The 20641-nt window shown below is 35.4% G+C and overlaps 1 protein-coding gene across 2 annotated transcripts in view; it reads right to left on the reverse strand.

The window, feature by feature from the left end:
- LOC145662937 (tudor domain-containing protein 1-like) overlaps positions 1–20641 on the reverse strand; it is a 125397-nt gene that overhangs the window by 64091 nt on the left and 40665 nt on the right. For both annotated transcript variants that reach the window (XM_081728964.1, XM_081728965.1), the window contains 2 exons: positions 17057–17270; positions 11292–11440 (listed from right to left, as the gene is read on the reverse strand). In XM_081728964.1, coding sequence (XP_081585090.1) covers positions 11292–11440; positions 17057–17270 — 363 coding nt within the window. The remainder of the gene's footprint in view (positions 1–11291; positions 11441–17056; positions 17271–20641) is intronic.

Genomic DNA, 20641 nt, shown 5'->3' on the forward strand with positions numbered 1-20641 from the left:
GAACTACAGAGGAAACCACGGATACGATATAGTTTCACTACTAGCCCACTTCTGGATTGATTCAGGGATCCTTACACCAGAGGAAGCTCTGTACCATCAAACCACCATGTCCCTCCAGCCTACTTAGAATGAGTACCTGAGGCAATCTGAGAAACTAAAGGCCGAGTTTTGATATCACATACCTTCATGACTGCCCAAGTCACGAAAATGTCGAGCATTTACATTTACACATAGCCGTTTGCCCTTCATGACTTCTCTCGAAAAAAGAACGACTGAACTTTACTTTCATTGGTTTAGCACAGGATAGGGTTCACTACAAGCTTCTATTTCTGCGGGGATGAATAAACCTTTGGGTCTCTTAAACCTACTGGAGAGTTAATTAGAAAGTAAACAATATTAAAACTTAAAGAAGTACATAGATAAATTACTAAAATCAGAAACGAATTACTTCCTGAATAATTCAATTCCGTCCGTGCTGGATAAGTGCTTTCAGGACTTTTAATGATTAAAAAGAAGCAAAGGTAGAAATTTATGGTATTAAAAAAAAATCACTAGCATGCATTCTTTCTACATATACATACAAACTTGAACTTATTTTTAATAACTGAGATGATTCCGTAATTTATATAATTTTTATTAACGGCTATTTTTGCTCAAAGATTATTCATTTTGGGTACCGTACTTTTCTTTCTAGAGATGCATAAGGAACTCCGTGTGCTGCCTTCTCATATGAAGATTCTGCGTGTTTCTTTAAACCTTCGGGGAAAAATCAAGGATTCGCTCATTTTGGAGTATCTTTTACTTATCTCAGTGATGTAATGGCTGCAGAAGACACTGTTTCATGTAAATAGCGATAACAAAGTAACAAAGTAATTTTTTGAACACGATTGGTCGATGGTAGCTTTAAAAAGACATGTTCTGTTGCCTTCTGAGAAAATATTCTCACTCCATTATGGAAAAAAAAAATGTTCTTTTTTTCCTAGAACTTTCTTTGTATTTGATCATACTTCCAGTTCAGTATTTTGTGACTCCTGATATGAACTAGGAAATTCTGTCTGAATAAGTCCTCCAACAGACTTTGAACTAAACTCACACATGTTTACGAAGCGACCTAACAGTCTTGATAAAGGTGCAAGTTCTTTATGACGTACATAGATTAGTGACCTTTTTTTTTCTGAAACAGCTTTAAGAACTTATCAAATGGTAATGACGCACAAACTAGAAAATTCAACCACCCAGTTCTCAAAGAAAAATCCTTTACACATTGCAGCATCCATTTACATCAACCGTGTTGTCCTAACTTTTGATCTACTTTGTGAATTCCTGAGGTGAAATATTTTTTTATTACTGGCCACTGAGCTAGAACCAGCGTAGGATTTTTAGTAGAGGTTTTCACAGGAGAAAAGATGCTAAAACAAGCCGAGAAATGGGCAATAAAGATGTTGTTTCGTTTCATCTGTAATTTGATACAACTTAATATCAACTACATAGCCTCCCTCTTTTTACATACGTAAGTATCAAAAAATAAATGTAAGCACGTTTCTATTTGGCTATAAAACTTTCTTTGTAAATGCTAAAGCTTCTTTCCATATCCACAGAGGCCAATGGAGCAAGCTTCCTGTTCACCCAGAATTGCAACTTTTTTAGATGTTGCCAACTCGACAACGTTCGGATTCTTCTGCATTTCTTCGGCAAAAGAATTTAATTGTTGCCTCACAGAAGTTAATATTACATCGTTCTTTTTCTAAACGTTGTTCCAAGTTTTTGATCGCAGCCATCACATAGATGAAAAAATTGGTGCGCTTTGAAAATAGGATCTGCATCGTCTGGAACCACACAAACCACAAACAGGTTGTCTTATCAAAATTCTCGCACATTCAATCCATAATGACCAAAAAATTTTGAAAAAAAAAAAAAATCTTATTAAATATTATTAAGTACTAGTATAAAAAGATAAAAGGGAATTGGGGACATATTAAGGAAATAGAAGGCCCAAAAAAATGAATTAAAAGGTGCTAGAAAATTCCCTTTCCCAACTGAAAGGAACATTTGGCATCTCTTGTACTTACGTAGAGCTAGTTTCCACACTTAACGAAACAATTGCGCACTTATAAATCCTAGCCGTTGTTAAAATCCTTTCAGCAGGTGGGACTGCCCCACGATGTTTCAGTAAAACTACAGCGTAAACTGCATTAAAATACTACTTGCATATCTTTATTTTTGATTGAAATGTACGATTTATTTTTTAACGCATAACTTTTTCTACTAAAAAGTAGAAAAAGTGGGAAAAATATAACCACCTGAATCTCTGGATTTTATTTAAATGTGAAACTGTACACAATTATATAGAAATTTACTCTTCACATGCTTTTCAACTTATATTGAATTATACGTAGGTTTAATAATACATTCGTTAAGAGACATAATGTTATGTTTCCTTACCTGACGTTTCTTCCATGGTTGTATGTTAGGGAAGTCTGAAGAAAAAAGCATTAACATTAGTAAATCACTTTATTGTTGTCTGAAAATGTTAATTTACTGATCATAAACTAATCCTGCTGTAATATAACGAGTGCTTGCATTTATTAGAAGTGGAACTCAAGATAAAATAAAATAGCTCGAATAGAGTTGGAGTCACAATCAAACTTTTAATATTTTTGAGCAAGTTCGATCCAGTTTATTGCAGTAGTAGTTTTAGGGAAACTAACTCTCGTGCGATACCGTAATTGATAGTCAGTTTCTTAATATCGTCCAGATACGGGTTCAAACCACCACTGATTTAGATTTCTACTCCCTAATAGGCACAAAATATTTACTGACGGAATGAGATACTAACGCCTTAGCTATTACTTTTTCTTTTTTTAGCTTTGTAATATTTCGATTGTTTTCTAATTAGATAAATACAATTGTTCTAAAGTGAATTTTCTGTAGTTTCGTTTTCAGAACACATAAGACTTCTCGGTACGGTTTTCGTTACATAAAGCAGGGTACACTGATTCCGAATGAAAAAAAAAAAAAACTATTCAAATCGCAAATAAGAGGCAAAAGGAAGAACCTGATTAAAATAACAAGTTAGTTAGCAGGTACTCAAGTGACATTACATCTCCCAAACGTATGGGTTCAGCTACTCTTGTCATCCACACAAGCACTGAAAAGGTTTTCGTATCTAGTTAGACAAAATTCCATTTGGTCAAACTGACGAAGCAATCGACAAAGAAAATGTTACCAAAACTTATTTGACTCTTAATTAAAGTCATAATTAATCAAATTTGCTTAACAACTTTTCTTCGATAGGCTATACTCCCTCTTTACCACAATTTAGCAGTTCGGCTTAAAAGAAAAATCGCAAACAACTAAAGACACACATGTGAAATCCGCTTATTAAAGTAACGCGACGATAATAATTACGAAGATGCGAGGTAAGTATTTAGCAGCATATATGAAACAGTACGAGGAGGGAAAGTGGAAAATAAAATAATAATAAAAAGATATTTGGGGGAGGGAAAGATACTGTAATATTTTCAAAATCAAGTTAAATTTTGAGCTGGACCATGTAATGCGGATGGATAATAATACAATGCTGAAATAGGTGATGAAGTAGAAAGTATCTCCACATACAAGTTTGAGAATGTATAGGATGATTTAAAGATGACGGGACTCTAACCATGGATGAAAACGATACGAAATAGAAAAAAAATGTATTGCAGAAGCAGCGAAAGCAACGGTAACAGCCACAGGGTAACAAAGCTACCTGGTAAGGCAAGGTAACAGCCAAAGGAGACTCACTAATAAGAGACTCCTTTTGGTAATTTAACTTTTATCAAAAGGAAGGACCATTTGAAAGAAACATGGACAGTGATTTTTCTTCTTTTTCAAATGTGGTTCTAAATTCACAATTTTGTGTATATTTATATATATACATATATACAGGGTTGATTAATTCGTGTGTCAATTTCATTTGTTCACTGTGCAAAAATGGTATGAGGTAAAGCTGTGCAATTTGGTGTAACTTTAGACGTAGGACATAAGTTTTGTTTCGCTATAGAAGCATGTCACTTGTACTAAAGATTGATGAGATATAGGGTCAAAGGTCAAATTTCGATTTTTTTCCTTATGGGATTGTAATAGTAAATTCTGATAGAGCCTGAAAAATCGTAAATCGAAGTGATAACAGAGAAAAAGCTATATGGTATGATTCTATGTCGCAAGCCGACCAAATCAATCAAGTGTCAAGGTCAGAGGTCACGGTCAGATCAAGGTCACAGGTCATTTTGAGAACCCATTTGAATACACTGAAAACAACGCAATGTCCGTACCTCATGATGTCAAATGGGTTCTCAAGACGACCTGTGACCTTGATCTGACCGTGACCTCTGACTTTGTCACTTGATTGACGCATATTTGGTCGGCTTGCGACATAGAATCATACCATATAGCTTTTTCTCTGTTATCACTTCGATTTACGATTTTTCAGGCTCTATCAGAATTTAACATTACAATCCCATAAGGAAAAAAAAAAAAAAATCGAAATTTGACCTTTGACCCTATATCTCATCAATCTTTAGTACAAGTGACATGCTTCTATTGCGAAACAAAACTTATGTCCTTCGTCTAAAGTTACACCAAATTGCACGGCTTTACCTCATACCACTTTTGCACAGTGAACAAATGAAATTGACACACGAATTAATCAACTCTCTGTGTATATATATATATATATATATATATATATATATATATATATGATGCGGTAATAAGTATGAAGTGTGCAATTTGATTCCTTTATTCTGATGTGATGTCTTATTATTTATGTGTGCTTTTATCCTACTGTCTATTCCTGTTATGTTTGGCTTGGTACGTTTTATTACATATGGTACAACAATAATTGTAGTATCTTTGAGTGAAGGACACCATTAAAATAAATTCTATCACCACCAGTAGTCTGTCAACTTTCTGAACTTACTAAAGTACTATCTGTTTTGTATTAACCATTATATATATATATATATATATATATATATATATATATATGATAGTTAAAACAAAACGATATAATATGATGGTTAATACAATACAATCTTGGATAACGTTAACCTCAATCCAAGAACTTTTGACTTATTAAACCTGACAAGTAAATTAATATTTCGCAAGTGACAATCTCAGTACACAATATCAGTTTTGAAATATATTCTTTTCGTATCTTTTCTTTTTCTTCCATACGCTCAACAACAAATTCAAAACCGTGACATTTTGTGGAGTTGCCACGACTTGGAAAAATACAACCTTATCTAATACACAATTTTCCTTGCCCTTTCCCGACCACCACAATGCGTCATTATGAGGTATAATAATGGAAAGATACAATTTAGATACTTGTCAAAGATGTTTTATTTTAAATGCATTCTAATCTCTAAGAAAATAAGAGATGAAGAAATGCAGAAAACAAGTACGAATGAGTGATATATTGGGAGAATATGTCTTTTTACCGAAATTTTTACACAAATTTCTTGGTAACTCCTCAATACCACAACAGATAAAATGTAACGAGTAGAAGTACGGAAATCGTAATAAGCAGAATGCTGCAAAACATGCATAATTTTGAGAAGACCACGTCACGAAGGATACAAAAGTACCAAAACATGAGAATTCTGACTGAAGTTGAGATATTCTGTGTGTGTCTAGGTAAATATCTAGTGCAGTGGTTCTCAATCTTTTTGATAACGCGGACCCCCTTGCAATGCTATCTGAAATTTCACATGGTATTAAAAAATATACTAATTAGAATTACCACTGACAAGAAACAATAACGCAATAAGTAATTTATTGTAAAGATACATGATTGTTTCCTAATGAATGAAATTTCAATTAAAAATGCAGTAACTTTCAAGGCAATTTTTTTTTAAGGGAATTTGCTTATAAACAGTGTTCCCAAATGTGCGGTCACTAATATGAGGAATGAAATTCTTTGTGCTTTTCCATAACTGTATTGAAACCTGGAATAAGTTTTGTCACCATCAATCTTAGGTCCAATTCCAATCTTAAGACGATTTCGTTTTAAGGTTTTTAATACTGCAAGGAAAAGAAAAGATCTGCTCACATAAGTAAATGGTAGGGAAAGGCATCAAGCGTTGCAATGCCTTTTAGATAACTCTTAATCTTAACAGCACACGCAACCAAAAGCTACAAAGTTCATTTTTTTTTCTTTGAAAACGTATTCCACGAAGTGTCGCACGATAGTTCCAATAGCTGTGCTAGAGAGATTCATACCTTGGTATGTCATGGACTTCTACACTAGTGAAAGGATTTTTAATCCAACCATTACCTGGTTGTGGAACATTCTCGAAAACTTGCAGATAATGTTTTCAAGTGTCCTACAAGTGTTTTGTGCATTTCAGCAGAGTTTTTTATCTGAAGAATTAATGAAATCCTTGAGCAATGGAAATGATGAATAGTTATCTTTTTGCACTCGTACTGCCAACAGGTGCAGTTTCTTAATCTTAAAAATACTTCTTGCATAACAGCTGAGAGTCCCATTTTATTACAGTACTTTTCAATTTTTAGGCGTCGCGGACCCCATTTTCCCCACTGATCTAGGGAATAGCACGTGAAAATGAGTGACAATTCAGTGAGAAGGAACAGGGAAGATATGTTTTTCAAAGTGAATAAAAGAATGAAAGAAAGAAAGAAAAAAAAACTATAGAAGATAAGAGAATGGGTAATATTGAGTTTTAGATTTAATCGCTGCTACTGTTGAACACGAGCTACAAATCTACTACTTTAGTAATAAATCGTGCTACTGCACTGTGGTTGTGACCGCTGAAATGAATCATTCACAATTTCGGGAAGTATGCTGCTACATCCCATTACTTTTTATACTAAAATAAACAGCAGTAAAGTTTTCCGATACCCTCTGTGCGTCCGATTCTTTTATATGTTATTTTATTTTATCGTATTTTTAGTTTCGAGTGACCATAGGAGAAAAATCGTGGAAATAAACAAATTAGAGACTTCACCAGATTTACACCTTTCATGGTCCGTACATGACGAGAAAAAAAAAAAAAAAAGGAGATATTTGGATGTGAAAGTGTTTATTTATCCGTCCGTTTGTTCGTCCCGATTTATATACATTCGCCTAGAGGTCATACAGTTCAACGTATTCAGAACGAATTTTAAACATTTTTTTATTTTTATTTTGAATTTTCTTCCTCTTATCAATAGTATGAATAGTTTACAGGAGAGTGAAAATCGAAGTTTGTGATCTTCGGAAAAACTGCTCTAACGATTCTGTTTATATTTTATAAATCAATGTATCACTAACAGTCCTATCATAAGTTCTAGGTTTTTCTAGGAAAAATCCATAAGGAATAGTCTACTCTTCGGTGTGAATTCTTTTCGGACGAGTTTTTTGTTTAGAAATATCTGTAATGGTTTTGTTCATATTTCATAAATATATGTATATTTTATTAATAAAAGGGCAAGTAAATGATTTCTCATTCAAATATCCGCAAGGAATAGTTTACTTTCGGGGTTCAGTTTTCTTCGGATGAATTTTTCGAAAAAGCCTTATAATTTTGTTCGTATTTCACAAAAAATTTTTCAGTAATAAATAAACCATAAGATTTAGATTGAGAAATCGGAAAAAAAAAAATTAAGAAAGGGGCCCGTAGTATTTATTTCTTAGTAATCAGAGTTTTCTTTGTTACCAACTAACATCTAAGAATTGAAGCAAGTAACGTCGACAGATAATTCATCTGTACACTGAAAGCACTAAATCGCTCCATCATCTTGAAATAAGAGGGAAAAGAACTTTTAATATTTTTCAATATGGGAAAATAATAACTTACTCAACAGCTGATATTCTTTGATGCATTGATATTTTTTTCTAAATAAAGTATCAGCCATAAAGTTCAACTGTTGTAGTTTTACAAACGGTAGTAAAGTCATTCAACAGTAAAGTGATGCGAGACGATTTAGTGTGTTTAGTGCACAGAAGAATAATCTGTTGACGCTTATTTGGTTCATATCTAGATACTAGGAGAAAGACAATTCAGGTTATAAGGACAGCTAAAAAAAATTCTTTGCCAATCAAACATTATATCTACTAGAAAGACAATGGCGAGAATTTATCGCCGAAATTGTATGTGACTGATTTTCGCTCGCATACTCCAAGGGTTAGAGTTTCTAGAATTATTAAATGTTACAGGCTCAGTGGATTAAGAAAGCGTAGTGACTCAGTGGTAGAGAAATACTCAGGAATTCATCCCAGGTTATATGAGTTTGCTGACAAACAACATCGTATCAGTGATAGTGTTGAAATTCCCCCTCTTGAGCCTCTCTCTTCATTCTTCATTCCACCAATTCTTTGTCCATAATTTATTTTCATTTACCACGCCCACGCAACACAATCGTTAGACATTACATTTAACATTTCATTTATCGTATTAAAATTTTAGTTGTACGGATTCTGTCTCTAAATTCAATTTATCTTGTGACTGACATTTATCACTTATGTGTTGTGCTGACCTTGGTTAAGTCACTGGAATAGTGAAAATGGAAATACAATTGAAAACTATATCGAAGGGAAAGTGTTAATAATGTTCTACTTCTTAGATCCTATGAGGTGCGTACTGTTTTATCTATATATTAAAATGCTAGGTTCATATGTTTGTCCGCAATCTTTTCGCCAATGAGACCTCGAAAACCACAAGTGCTAGAAATGTACCGTTTTCACTGGTAGATTTCAAATTTTGTGTAGATTGTCCAGTTCTCATTCAAATTTTCAACAACCATGTCGTTATTGTTCTATTCAACATTTTACGGACCGTTTTGAGCCCATAAGATTAACATAGCTGCAGGCCGAAACTACGGTGTTAGGCAACCAGCAGAGAAGTTACATATGGCGGGTTTACGGACATTGCAGGCGTTTTCCTTAAAGCTGAATTGCAAAACCTATTGCATTCTGGCAACTTCAAAGGTCTCAAGGTACGCAATGAGGCGTACTCGGACGGATATAGATTTATTAGAAACAATATTTCCACTTGATATCGTGTTACAAATTTGCTACAAACTCACTTCAACATCTATACATAGCAATTCACTTCCTTTGTGAGTCTCCTATCCTTTACTTGTGTGAGTAAGGAGACATGCACAGTGGGAAGGAGATTCATGGTCATAACAGAACGATGCGTTGAGTAGACAGCGCAAGTTCAGCTAGTTCTAATTTAAAAACGAATGTAAGTAAGTATAAATTAACTTCAGATTTTAGGATATGTGTGTACCAAATCTGAAGGGAAGTTGCTTTGACACTGTCCTGGAATGATGGATTTTCCTGTAGAGCAGCAACTTAGCGTGACGAAGATTTTGTATTCACATTGCAAGAAGCTTTAAATACTCGTATATATTGCCGGTTGAATGTTTATGGGGAAAGTACCGCTGTCGACAATGGGATTATGAATTTACTAGCAGACGGTAATCAACTGATTTACCAAGTTCTAGATGCCCAAGTTGGTCCACCTCCGCAGACATCAGTACTCCTTTGAGGCTCTGGTCAGGGAGGACATAAGGTGAATTACTGAAAATATACGTAATCTTACAGGATTCACTCACTGCACTGTCGACATTGTGAGACAACACTTGCAGTTGGCCATGGTCAGTTTATGTTGGTCCCTCGACAGCTGGAAGAACAATTCTTGCATCAGAATTACTAGTATTCTTCTGACAATGCAACCAATGTACAATGCTTTCATTCTGCTATCACAATGGATGAAATTTATATTTCCCTCTTCAACTACAAAAAAATAAATAAATAAATAAATAAAAAAACAATCCAAGCAATAAAAACACTCTTCTTTCTCCTCTATTCAATAGGTTTCATCAGGTCTCCTCGAAATCCTTTAAGGTTGATCCTGTACCAAATAGGCAAACGATCACTGGGCAGTACATTGCTCAACTTAAACTTCTACCTGCAGTGAAGCAACATCTCTAAAATTTCTTACTGCCAGGGTTTATTCCCCAAGGGACAATGCACAGTTCCAGTATAACTCGAGTAATCTTCAATAATACTATATGACCTGATAATGTCCAGACTCTTTCGAGTTATTCACCACCGAACTCGAACACAGCGATCTGATAAATATTATGAGTACTTGATGCGGCCATAGTGAAGGATCAACACAGCAAATATCTGTTTCTTGAGATACTGCATTCGTACATTTATCTATTGTTTACTGTCAGAAAAGGAATGAAAAATGATGAGCTCAAAACTATAGAGGAAAGAAACTGGCCATCCTACCCTGCACTACTAGTAAAGTGGTCCTCCCTAGTTTCTACGAAAATAAGCTAAAAAGTTCCTTTGAATATAACACTCACGTATTCACATACTTCGGAGACGAGCCAAGGGTATCAGAATTACATACCAGTCTTTCATATATCCTCCATTACTTTGCTAGGCAGTATGGGACTCAAGACAAAAATATCAACTCAATTAACATTTACTTAAATGCTATTTCATCGTAATCCATTACCATCCTATTTCTTCAAAATATACTGATAAAATATAGAATGAAAAAAGAAGATAAATGAGGAGAAAATCAAAATGATAAAGTGCACAAGAGCAAGACAGGAAGGGTAAACGTATGGCTCGATGGAGAGAAAATCGAAGGCATTAAGACGTTTCCCTATTTAGAAAGTCTAATATCCTCGGACGGAAGAAGTGAAAAAGACGTAATTTCAAGAATAGCACAGACTAAACGAGCACTCAATAGGAAAAGAGGACTGCTAACATCAAGAAAAGTGTCATTGAACGTTCGAAAACGATTTATTAAGACAGGTATGGAGCGTGGCCTTTACAGATCAAAGACGTGCACATTAAGAAAAGATGAAATATCCAAGCTAGAAGCATTTGAAATGTGGTGTTGGTGCAGAATGCTGCGCATATAATGGACCGAAAGGACAAAGAATGAAGACGTACTACAGGAAGCTAATGAAGGACGACAGATAATGAAGATAATAGGAAAAGAAGAAACAGTATGCTTGACCATCGTATTCGGCACTCCGACTGGATCACCGTAATAGAGGAAAAGGCAGAAGGGAAAACAGGCAGAGGAACACCAAGAATAGAATATCTAGATGCAGTTACGAAGAAGAGACCTTCTCTAAGTATAAAACAGCTCTCCCAACGGAGAGAAAAGTTTTAAAATTCCAATGTTGGCCACCAACCTATGATTGAGGAGAGAAAGAAGATGAAATATAACACGGAAAAAACAAAACTAGTTAAAATGAATATTACTTACCTTGAGTACTTTTGCCCGATACCACTTTTTGTCGTAATGATACTGAGCAATGCAAATCTGTCCGGAAGACCAAGTATAATCTGGTTCTGGAGATGAATTAACGAACTTGGATTCAAGTTTTTCTGCTATCATTTCCAGTGTTTGTGACTCTGTTGATTATAGGAATAAAATATATTAGCGTACTTTCAGAAACACTATGTTATGTGCAAAATTTTAATTACTTCCGTAAGTGAACGGTGAAAACAAGGACGTTACTCAATCCTTTTTCTAAAGAAAGATACGGTGAAAAGAATAAAATGTATGATTACAAGCACACAATAATGAAAATGAACAATTGTGAAAATTGCTTACAGTAGCATTTCTCCAGCTGTTAACTCTAATCATGGAAAATGTCTTGTGACTGACGATGCCTACAACGGTAGACTGTTTCGTGTGTGTGTGTGTATTGAAACCCCTGATTATATTCTCTTTCTGCATTTCCTTTTGTATTACCAATATACATTTTCTTGTACACACCACTACGATGTGCAGCCTTTGTAAAATTGCTCTAATAGTTAGATAACTACTTTCCTACACTCGTCCCAAGTTTACAAGCTGTGTTAATACTATACGAATTAAGTATCTATGTTTTTAATTCTTTATAAATTTCGCAGAGTTTGTACCTATTCTATTTTTTATCACAAAAATATCTATTGCTTTTACTTACACTGAAAAAAAGTCTTACCCCAAAAGAAGTGAAAGGACGTTACCCAGAATTTAAATGAAGCAATAATATGAATTAAGTTTCTATTCCAGGCAAATTTGATCCTCTAATATTTTCTGTTTCTTTATTTCCACCCTCTGTTCTAAAACTACCTACGTTATCTGATACTAAGTAGTCATCAAAATACAAAAATTTGGGCTTTTGCTGGAAACTGTCGTGATTACTCAGGCTCTTAAACAATTATTTTCAACTGGAAATTGCAGAACAAGGAGTATACCTACTAATTTGTTGTGCTGTAACAATAACTGCCTTTATTGGTGGTTTGGAGATTGGGGTAGTGTACAGTGGAACTCTGCAATAAGATACGCATATACTTCAAAGTGTCTTCATAGATATTAATGCAGTAGTAAGGAACTATCTGAAAGAGCTCGTTGAAATTTTCTTCAAGCAAAAACAAGAGGTAAAGCAACAGTTTAAAAAGCTAATCAAACCAATTAAATAGTGGCTCCTAGAGCCAATGTTGGTGTAACTATTGAACGGCAAATAATTTGGCGAACTCACAGAGCAAATTACCAACCCATATGTCCAGAAGTTGATTATTATCATTTGGCTATTTACATTCCATATTTGGGATTTTAGGGATTTAGATATCTGGGTTTGCCATTTAGCCCGTCACGTTTGAGGGATGACGTCTCTCGGCGAGCACATTATCTGAGGAAAGGGAAGGAAGAAAGGATTGGGGAAGAAAGGAAGCAACCTGGGACCTATAAGTTTGGTACCACCCTGGCATTTGCCTACTGTGAATAAGGAAAACCTCATTCAGGGTGGCTGGCCTGAAAAAGCGTTTTACACTTTTTCGACAGTGTGCCCCCACGCGGAATCGAACCCAGGCCTGCTCGCACCGAAGGCGAAAGCGTTAGCGACTACGCACGCAAGGCCACTTTCCATAATTGGATTCTCTTATTTCATCACTATGTACATAATTTTCAAACATAAAAGACAAGAGTTATAACGTTCTACAGTTACACCTGAAAAATATGGAATATTACCTAGTTTTGAATTCGAAAATATTATAACGAAAATCCAGGAATTTTATGAGTTGCGACATAATATCAACAATCATAGGAGTACAAACACCCAATGAATTTCCTGTACATTTTTATGCTGAAATTATTATCTGTACATAAATATATCAAAAACCTGAAATGATTATAATTTTCCTCTCCTACAATAATTTTTCTTCTCTTCATACTGATATGTACAAAATATTAGAATTCTTCTTTGCAATGTTAAGGTACTTGACTATCCATTTTCTCAGACAATAGTTTTTACCTCATTAAAGTTATTATCATTATACTTGGACTTTTGTTCTTTATGCATTAATGGTATCTGGCGTCAAACCAGCAAGCCCAAAAAAAAGCATCTCAAATGAACATTATAACTGGTGTTCCACTCGAAGGTAACACTGACAAAAATCAAGCCATTGCGTAAATATTTGACCAGTTGTGATGAAATTTTGAGAGCATGTAATGTATTTCGTGAAAAAAACTGAGCCGGCAAAACTGTACTCCATGGCCGCTGAGGAAGAGGGGGTGGGATCAGTCGCGAGTCGCTGTTGTTGGCGCCCTCATGTTTCAGTAAAGTCCAATAAGTGGTGCTTCCTTCTATCACGTCGTACTGAAGATGTGTCGCTAACAACGATTCGCTATTCTGTTGAAGAGCGCGTGTTTATTATGAAACACTATTGTAATAGTGGTTTCATTAATATATGTTCTGGAACGTTTGGTGGTTGACACCTACCATCTAAACGACACGCGAGCTTCTGGCACCCATATTCACAAACTTGCAACGCCGTGTAAAATGTGCACAGAAGCTCGAAGAAGACATTTCCAGCACCTCTTGTGATTTCATTTCATTTCTCATACATACGTATGACATGTACAAATTTTCTTTCATTTCCCCTTCACCTGCCTTTTTTTCACACAACGATTTCTGGGGCTACTTTCGAGCGGGATACCCTGTACTTAGAAGATACCTAATAGTGCTATGATCCAACAATTAAACTTGTTGTACAACAACTTAGGCGAATCGGTCTTGAGTTCATTCCACGATCAAGTAAACAGCTGGAGGAAAACAGATGTAAATAGTTCCCACCAAATATTTCGAATATTTGTTTCCTTCACATGCGACCTTTTACAATTTTATCTGTTCAAAAACACACATAAAACACACAGAAGAAAAACACATACATTTTTGTGCTCTTTACCGCAAAATTTTTATTAAACGGTTGCGAAACGACTTGAAATATCAGCATCAATTTTGTGCAAAAAATAAATAAAAGTACGTATTTTTATAAGTAAAGTGTGTTTCAGTGCTATAAATATCGGCATCACTGTAAGGAATACTCGTGTCACCATTAGAAGAACAATAATAGATACAATATGAAACGTAATAGTTTCTATTTTATTTAATTTTTATTATACATATATATAGCACATAAAATAAATACAGGATCTGTTCCAGCAAAATAAAAAAAAAAAAAAAATCAAATTTATTGCCAACATGCGACACACACAGTTATCTGTTCCGTTATTCTTCCCGTGCAACAGAACGGACACTTCTGCTAGTATTGATATAACTGAACAGCCATTTATTTTCTCCTATAATGATTACCCATGCGCGAAATACTAAAGAATAGTTTCTAAGATGAACATGTTTCCACACTGCTTTCAGTTTAACAATATACATTTTCAATCCACTGACGACGTCCTGCATATGTTATTTAGTTCGTTCAATAATGATTGGCACTCCCCCCTACAACTGGTGCCAAGTAGCAGTTTGAAATGTTTGTTGATGTATACATTAAGATAGACCATAGTACTATCAAACCCCTCTAAATGGTTTTGTTTCTTTCCGTAGGTAGCACATCGTAGCAGCAGTTGTTCCAACTTGCCAGGACGCTGGTGGACAGCGAAAAGACAGCATGGAAGCAGACACACATGGGCAACGGTGGACAGTGTGGTTTCTCTGGAGGGAAGGAGTGAATACTTCAGACATCCACAACAGATTATTAGCCGTGTGTGGGGACACAGCACCAAGTCGCAGATCCGTGTTTCGTTGGGTATCCGAATTCAAAGAAGGCAAAGACAGTGCTGCAAAAAACAAAAGCACTGGGCGTCCTGCAACTGCACGGACACCATGCAATGCCGCGCGAGTGAATGATTTGATAATGGATCACAGGAGAATCACGTTTGATGAACTAGAGAAAGAAACCGGTCTATCACGAGATTCTCTCTACACTATCATTCATGATGATTTGAAGCTGCACAAGGTGTGTGCACAATGGGTGCCTCATGACCTCACCGTTACACAGAAACAAATGCGTGTGGAGATTTGCCAGCAGTTGATGCAACAGTACAGTGAAAATCCGACCGAGTTTTTTGAGCGTCTGGTCCCCATCGACGAAACTTGGTTCCTCTACGAGACCCCAGAAAAGAAACGCTAGTCCATGGAATGGAGGTATACTGGAAGTCCTGTCCCAAGAAGGCACGGATGGGACTATTCGTGCGGAAACAAATGGCGACCGTTTTCTGGGATCAGGAAGGGCTATTGCTGGTGGAATGGCTCCCTACCAATACGTTCATTGACAGTGAGAGGTACTGCAGTTCACTGCATAGACTCCGCCGACACATCCAACAACGCCGACAAGGAAAATGGGGCCGTGGCGTTCTTCTTCAACAGGACAATGCACGGCCACATGTCAGGTGCCAGACAATTGCCACAGTGCATGAACTAGGGTTTAGTGTACTGCCGCATCCTCCATATTCGCCGGATCTGGCTCCTAGCGACTATGCTTTATTGGACACAATGAAAGAGGGCATGACAGGTAGAAAGTTCAACACAAATGATGAACTCCACGCATTTGTCCACCAGTGGCAGAGAGATACCCCCAAAGAATGGTTTGCTACACAAATCAGGAAGCTTCCAGAACGGTGGCAAAGGTGAACAGACATTGCCGGGGAATACCTCTAAAATAAACTGTAATCGTTTGATCAATAAATGGTTCCTGTGAAAACAAATTAATTGCAGTGCCAATCATTTCTGAACACCCCAAGTATAAGGAAAATCCTTTATCTCTTTTATCGAGCAATCCTATTTCCAAATATTGCTCCACCCCAAAAGCTCTATAGCTATTTAAATAATCATTCGAGAGATTGGATACCAATTCTCGGTTGTGTCATGATATTTGCAAATCTGTGCTGAAGAGATGTATCTTGTGCATTGAACATGGTGGGAGAGTTTAAATAACATTTGTAAGTACAATAAAGATTTTCAAGTCACCTAGCTTTCTTTTTATTTACTACTTCAGATTTGGAGAAAGCGACTTTGTACCCACCCTGTATTTACTTTGTTTGTGTGTTTGTTTGGAAAATGAAAAATCTCAAGTACTACTTCATGGATCACTATTAATTTTGGCCAGGATGTAGATGGCCAAAAATTAGGAATCGATTTCACTGATGGTGGCGATATCCAAACCAGAAGTAGTAGAAATCAACCACTTCCGATTTTAACGTTGATCCCTTTAGAGTAAAAACAGTAATAGATAGCGAGAAGCTGTTTTCTGCAATCAACTGAACGTCCCAAAAATATATTCCATTTCCATTATAATTTCTTTGGTAAAACCAGAAGTGGTAGAAATCAACCAATTCCGCTTTAATGTTAATTGCTATAGAGTAAAAAACTATAATAGATAGCGAGAAGCGGTTTTCTGCAATCAATAAAGCATCCCAAGAACATATTTCATTTTCACTATAATCTCATTACTAAAACCGCAAGTGCTACAAATTTACTACCACTTTCGGTTTCAATATTGGGAAAACATCACATCATACAAACCAAACTCCTTCAAGTGACGTATACCTGATACTATTACTTGTTCTTATATGCGCATACTCTACTTTATTTTATTTGAACATATTTTCTACATAAATATACATGAGAATACACAAAATGCACGAATTTATCGGTTGAAAGTTACATAAAACAAAATATAAATATTTACCTTCTTCCAGATCATGAAGATATATGTAACAATCGTAATCCACGTAAGTTGGTTTAGCTTTAAAACTTCTCTTCGTTAAAGGTTTTGCTGGAATCCAATCATTTGGTACAATTCTTTCCGCAGCAGAAGACAGAGGTTCATCTTCAGTCTTAGATCCTTCCATTTTATTTTCTACGTTTTCCGACGTTCCTTCTAACGTAGATTGCTTCTCTTCCTACATGGAAAGAAAGATAAAACAAATTTTCAGCCCGGAAAAATTGCAGCATTTTCGAATTATTTTTACAAATCTTTATCTTACTTAATGACGTAATAAGACGCATATTAATAATAGAAGTTAAAACTGTACTCACTGAAGCATCCGAGTGTTAATATCGGTAAAACAGACACTATGTTTGAATGACCTTTTGGCACCTTCATTATACGTGTTTTTTCGAAAAAAAAAAAAAAAAAATATATATATATATATATATATATATATTACATATTTTTATCAGTATATTCCAATTGTAGAGAAAAACGTTGATGTTCCTTTGAGTCTGTCTTATTAAAATTTCTTTGTTAAAAACCACTATTCTCATTTCTTAACATTCACTCCAGAAATATCAACAAATACCTTTGTCGTATTAACATAGTGTGGCAAGCAAAGCCATTACACCAAGCCATCTCTTGGAAGATCTCTGGAATTTTTTCCAGACCTTCCTTCCGGCTGATAGAAACGTCGAGGCTGGCCAGGGAACCTATATAAATGGAAGTTGTTAGGGACAACTCGCATCCAGATGAAGCAGCTCAACAATGGACATTCAGGCAAAAACTAAGTGCAACATGTGGGGTAGAGCAAGAAATGTATCGAAATGTTTAAAAATAATCTATGTGTATGTTGTAATAAAGTGCCTGAAGGACATGGATATCAGCTGAGTGACGTTATATGATAAATATCTCTGTTTTCCTTTTCCTCTGCTCACCTATACAGTCTTAACAATGTTATCTATAGTACTACGATATTCATGTAATTTTCTTATTCAAATATATATATATGTATCTGTGCTATAAATTGTCTTTATTTTCTAAAAATAAGAGCATCTTGTGCTATCTGTGCCACCACGACCAAATGCGCCCTAACAACACTTAATAATACTTATGCAAATGCGATAGTAACAGCATTTAATAACACTGTTTCTTGTCATGTGTTATTTTTTTGTAAATAGACGATAAGACTGTGAGTCAACAAGTATATCTATGCTCAAACCTCAATATAACCACTTTTACTCAGAAATGAAACAGTGACTTGCAAATTTGCAATTGCCAACTGTTTTTCAGATCATATCAAAATTATGATTTGACCTATTAAGCTTTAGCCGAGGATCATTACCAATGTCATCTGTACTGTTTTCTACCTGCAGTCTTTTCTTACAATTTTTCGAAAAGAGCAAACCAGCAAAATCGATATTGTATTAAATCAAAAATACGGTTTTTTTTTTTTTTTTTCTTCATGCAATTGTGATTCCTGAAAATCTCATACTTCCTGGATTTCGGAGATAAAAAAGGGAGAGGAACTAAAGAAAACATTATTAACATAAAAGGAATGGATTCACCGGGGCAGAGCAGTGCGAAGAACCGCTTGTCTTAGCTGCTAGAGATACGTCAAATCATGGAACAGCTCATTGTGAAATGACAAGCTCAATTTATCTCTCCTTTTATTCAGGAAGGGAAGATTGCCAGTTCATGTTGATACTTTTGTTTTTCTACCAATATCGTATATACTTTTTAATTATTATCTCACATTCCTTGCTTCGCCAACCTTTAGCTATGTTAAGCTTTGGACTTTTACGAAAATACACATTTTCACAAACACAAACATAAGATCAATAAACACAAATCTTTCTATTTAATTTTTTGGCTCCAAATAAAATTCTTGAATCAAACAATACTGTATTATGCTAAAGCAGAACATCCGGTTTAAGGCCTTTCGCAACATCTAAAAGGAACACAACACAATATTGCTGATTCCAGTATTTGGACCAAAAATAATGAAATAGAACGACTTGCTTTTGGAAATATGTTTATTTTCCTAAAATAAAAAATCCGAAGTTCAACATAGATAGGGGTTGATTAAGCACGGAATGTAAAACAGTAATTACAAAATACAGTGAAACCTCTCTAAAGCGGACAATCGTGGGGAATCAAAAATTGTCCGCTATAGAGAGGTGCCCGCCTTAAAGAGGTTTCAATATTTTCTTACGTAAATTAGTAATCAAGGTGAAATGTAATTAGAAAATAAAATATTTTTGTATGAATCTTGTATTTACGAATACTACCAAAATGTTACTGTACCTGCATTATCCTCCGCCATCCAATACTGTATGTTCGAGGCACAACATTGAAATGAGATGCTATATTTCTCTGCACTTTACACTTATCACTACTTAACTACGTTTTCAGTATGTCGCTTTAATTTGTGGGTTAATTGCAGTCCACAAGTGTCTTTTTTGAGACAATATGCATACCCGCGGGCATAAAATACCAAACTTGTCTTCTGCTTGGTCAGAGATTCCAGAGGGACAGTAGCATAACATGTCATTCCAAACGTCAGGCAACTGTCAATCATTTTTCTGTCTAAAATAGCTTGGGTGGGAGTGGGATGCATGCAAAGGACATGAGTGTGTTGCTAAACAGTGACGCTTCATCTGGGTTGCTGAGCAGACAGTTGAGGAAGCTAAATGTCATATTGCTTCCTTGGTGACACATATATGAAAAAATTAATTTTTACTATACTTTATAACTTGTTTCTAGAGAAAGTGTCCGTAATACGGAGGTAAATAATACCTATAAAAGACAGAAAAGACTGTCCGTGTCCGTACTAGAGAGTGTCCGCTTTAGAGAGGTTTGCCAATATGTTTTTTCCTATTGCAGCGTTTGGGGATTACAAAATATGTCCGTTACGGAAGGTGTCCGCTTTATAGAGGTTTCACTGTACATACAATATTGGCACAAAAATAAAAATATCAACATGAGCTGGCAACCCTGAACGAAAGAACACACAAATTGATCCCGCCATTTCCCAGTATGCTGCTCCACCATTCGACGTATGATTACCAGCTAAGACAATGTGTTCTTTGCACTGCTCTATCCCAGTGGGTCCATTCCTTTTATTTTCCTGATGTTTTATCCTCCGCGATTGAGATTCTAGGAGAAAGCTGAAAAGCTAGGAAATACAAAGGATTTTCAGGAATCATAATTGTATGTAATAAAATGATAGTTAAAATTCCTGAGCGTGTTAGCATATTATAATAAGGTTTATTATTCTGCGTATTTTTATGTGACTATAATAATATTTTAATATTTTGTATGTGGTGTATAATATGTAAGTGCAATTTTAACTTTTATTAAATTTTGCTCTTACTAACACCTCTATTATTATTATTACTATTAATACAATGTGAAACTTCACAATAGTTACAGATCGATGAATAAGTAGAGATATTCACGACAAGTTGGACTGCTCACATAGGAAATACGTGCGGGATGCACAGTTCTAGTTGTACAGCTTGTGGGGAAAGAAAAGGCTTTTCCAAAGTTAGTATTTCT

The sequence above is a fragment of the Thermobia domestica genome, chromosome 10 (genome assembly GCF_964235325.1).
Source record: "Thermobia domestica chromosome 10, izTheDome1.hap1.1, whole genome shotgun sequence".
Lineage (NCBI taxonomy): Eukaryota > Metazoa > Arthropoda > Insecta > Zygentoma > Lepismatidae > Thermobia > Thermobia domestica.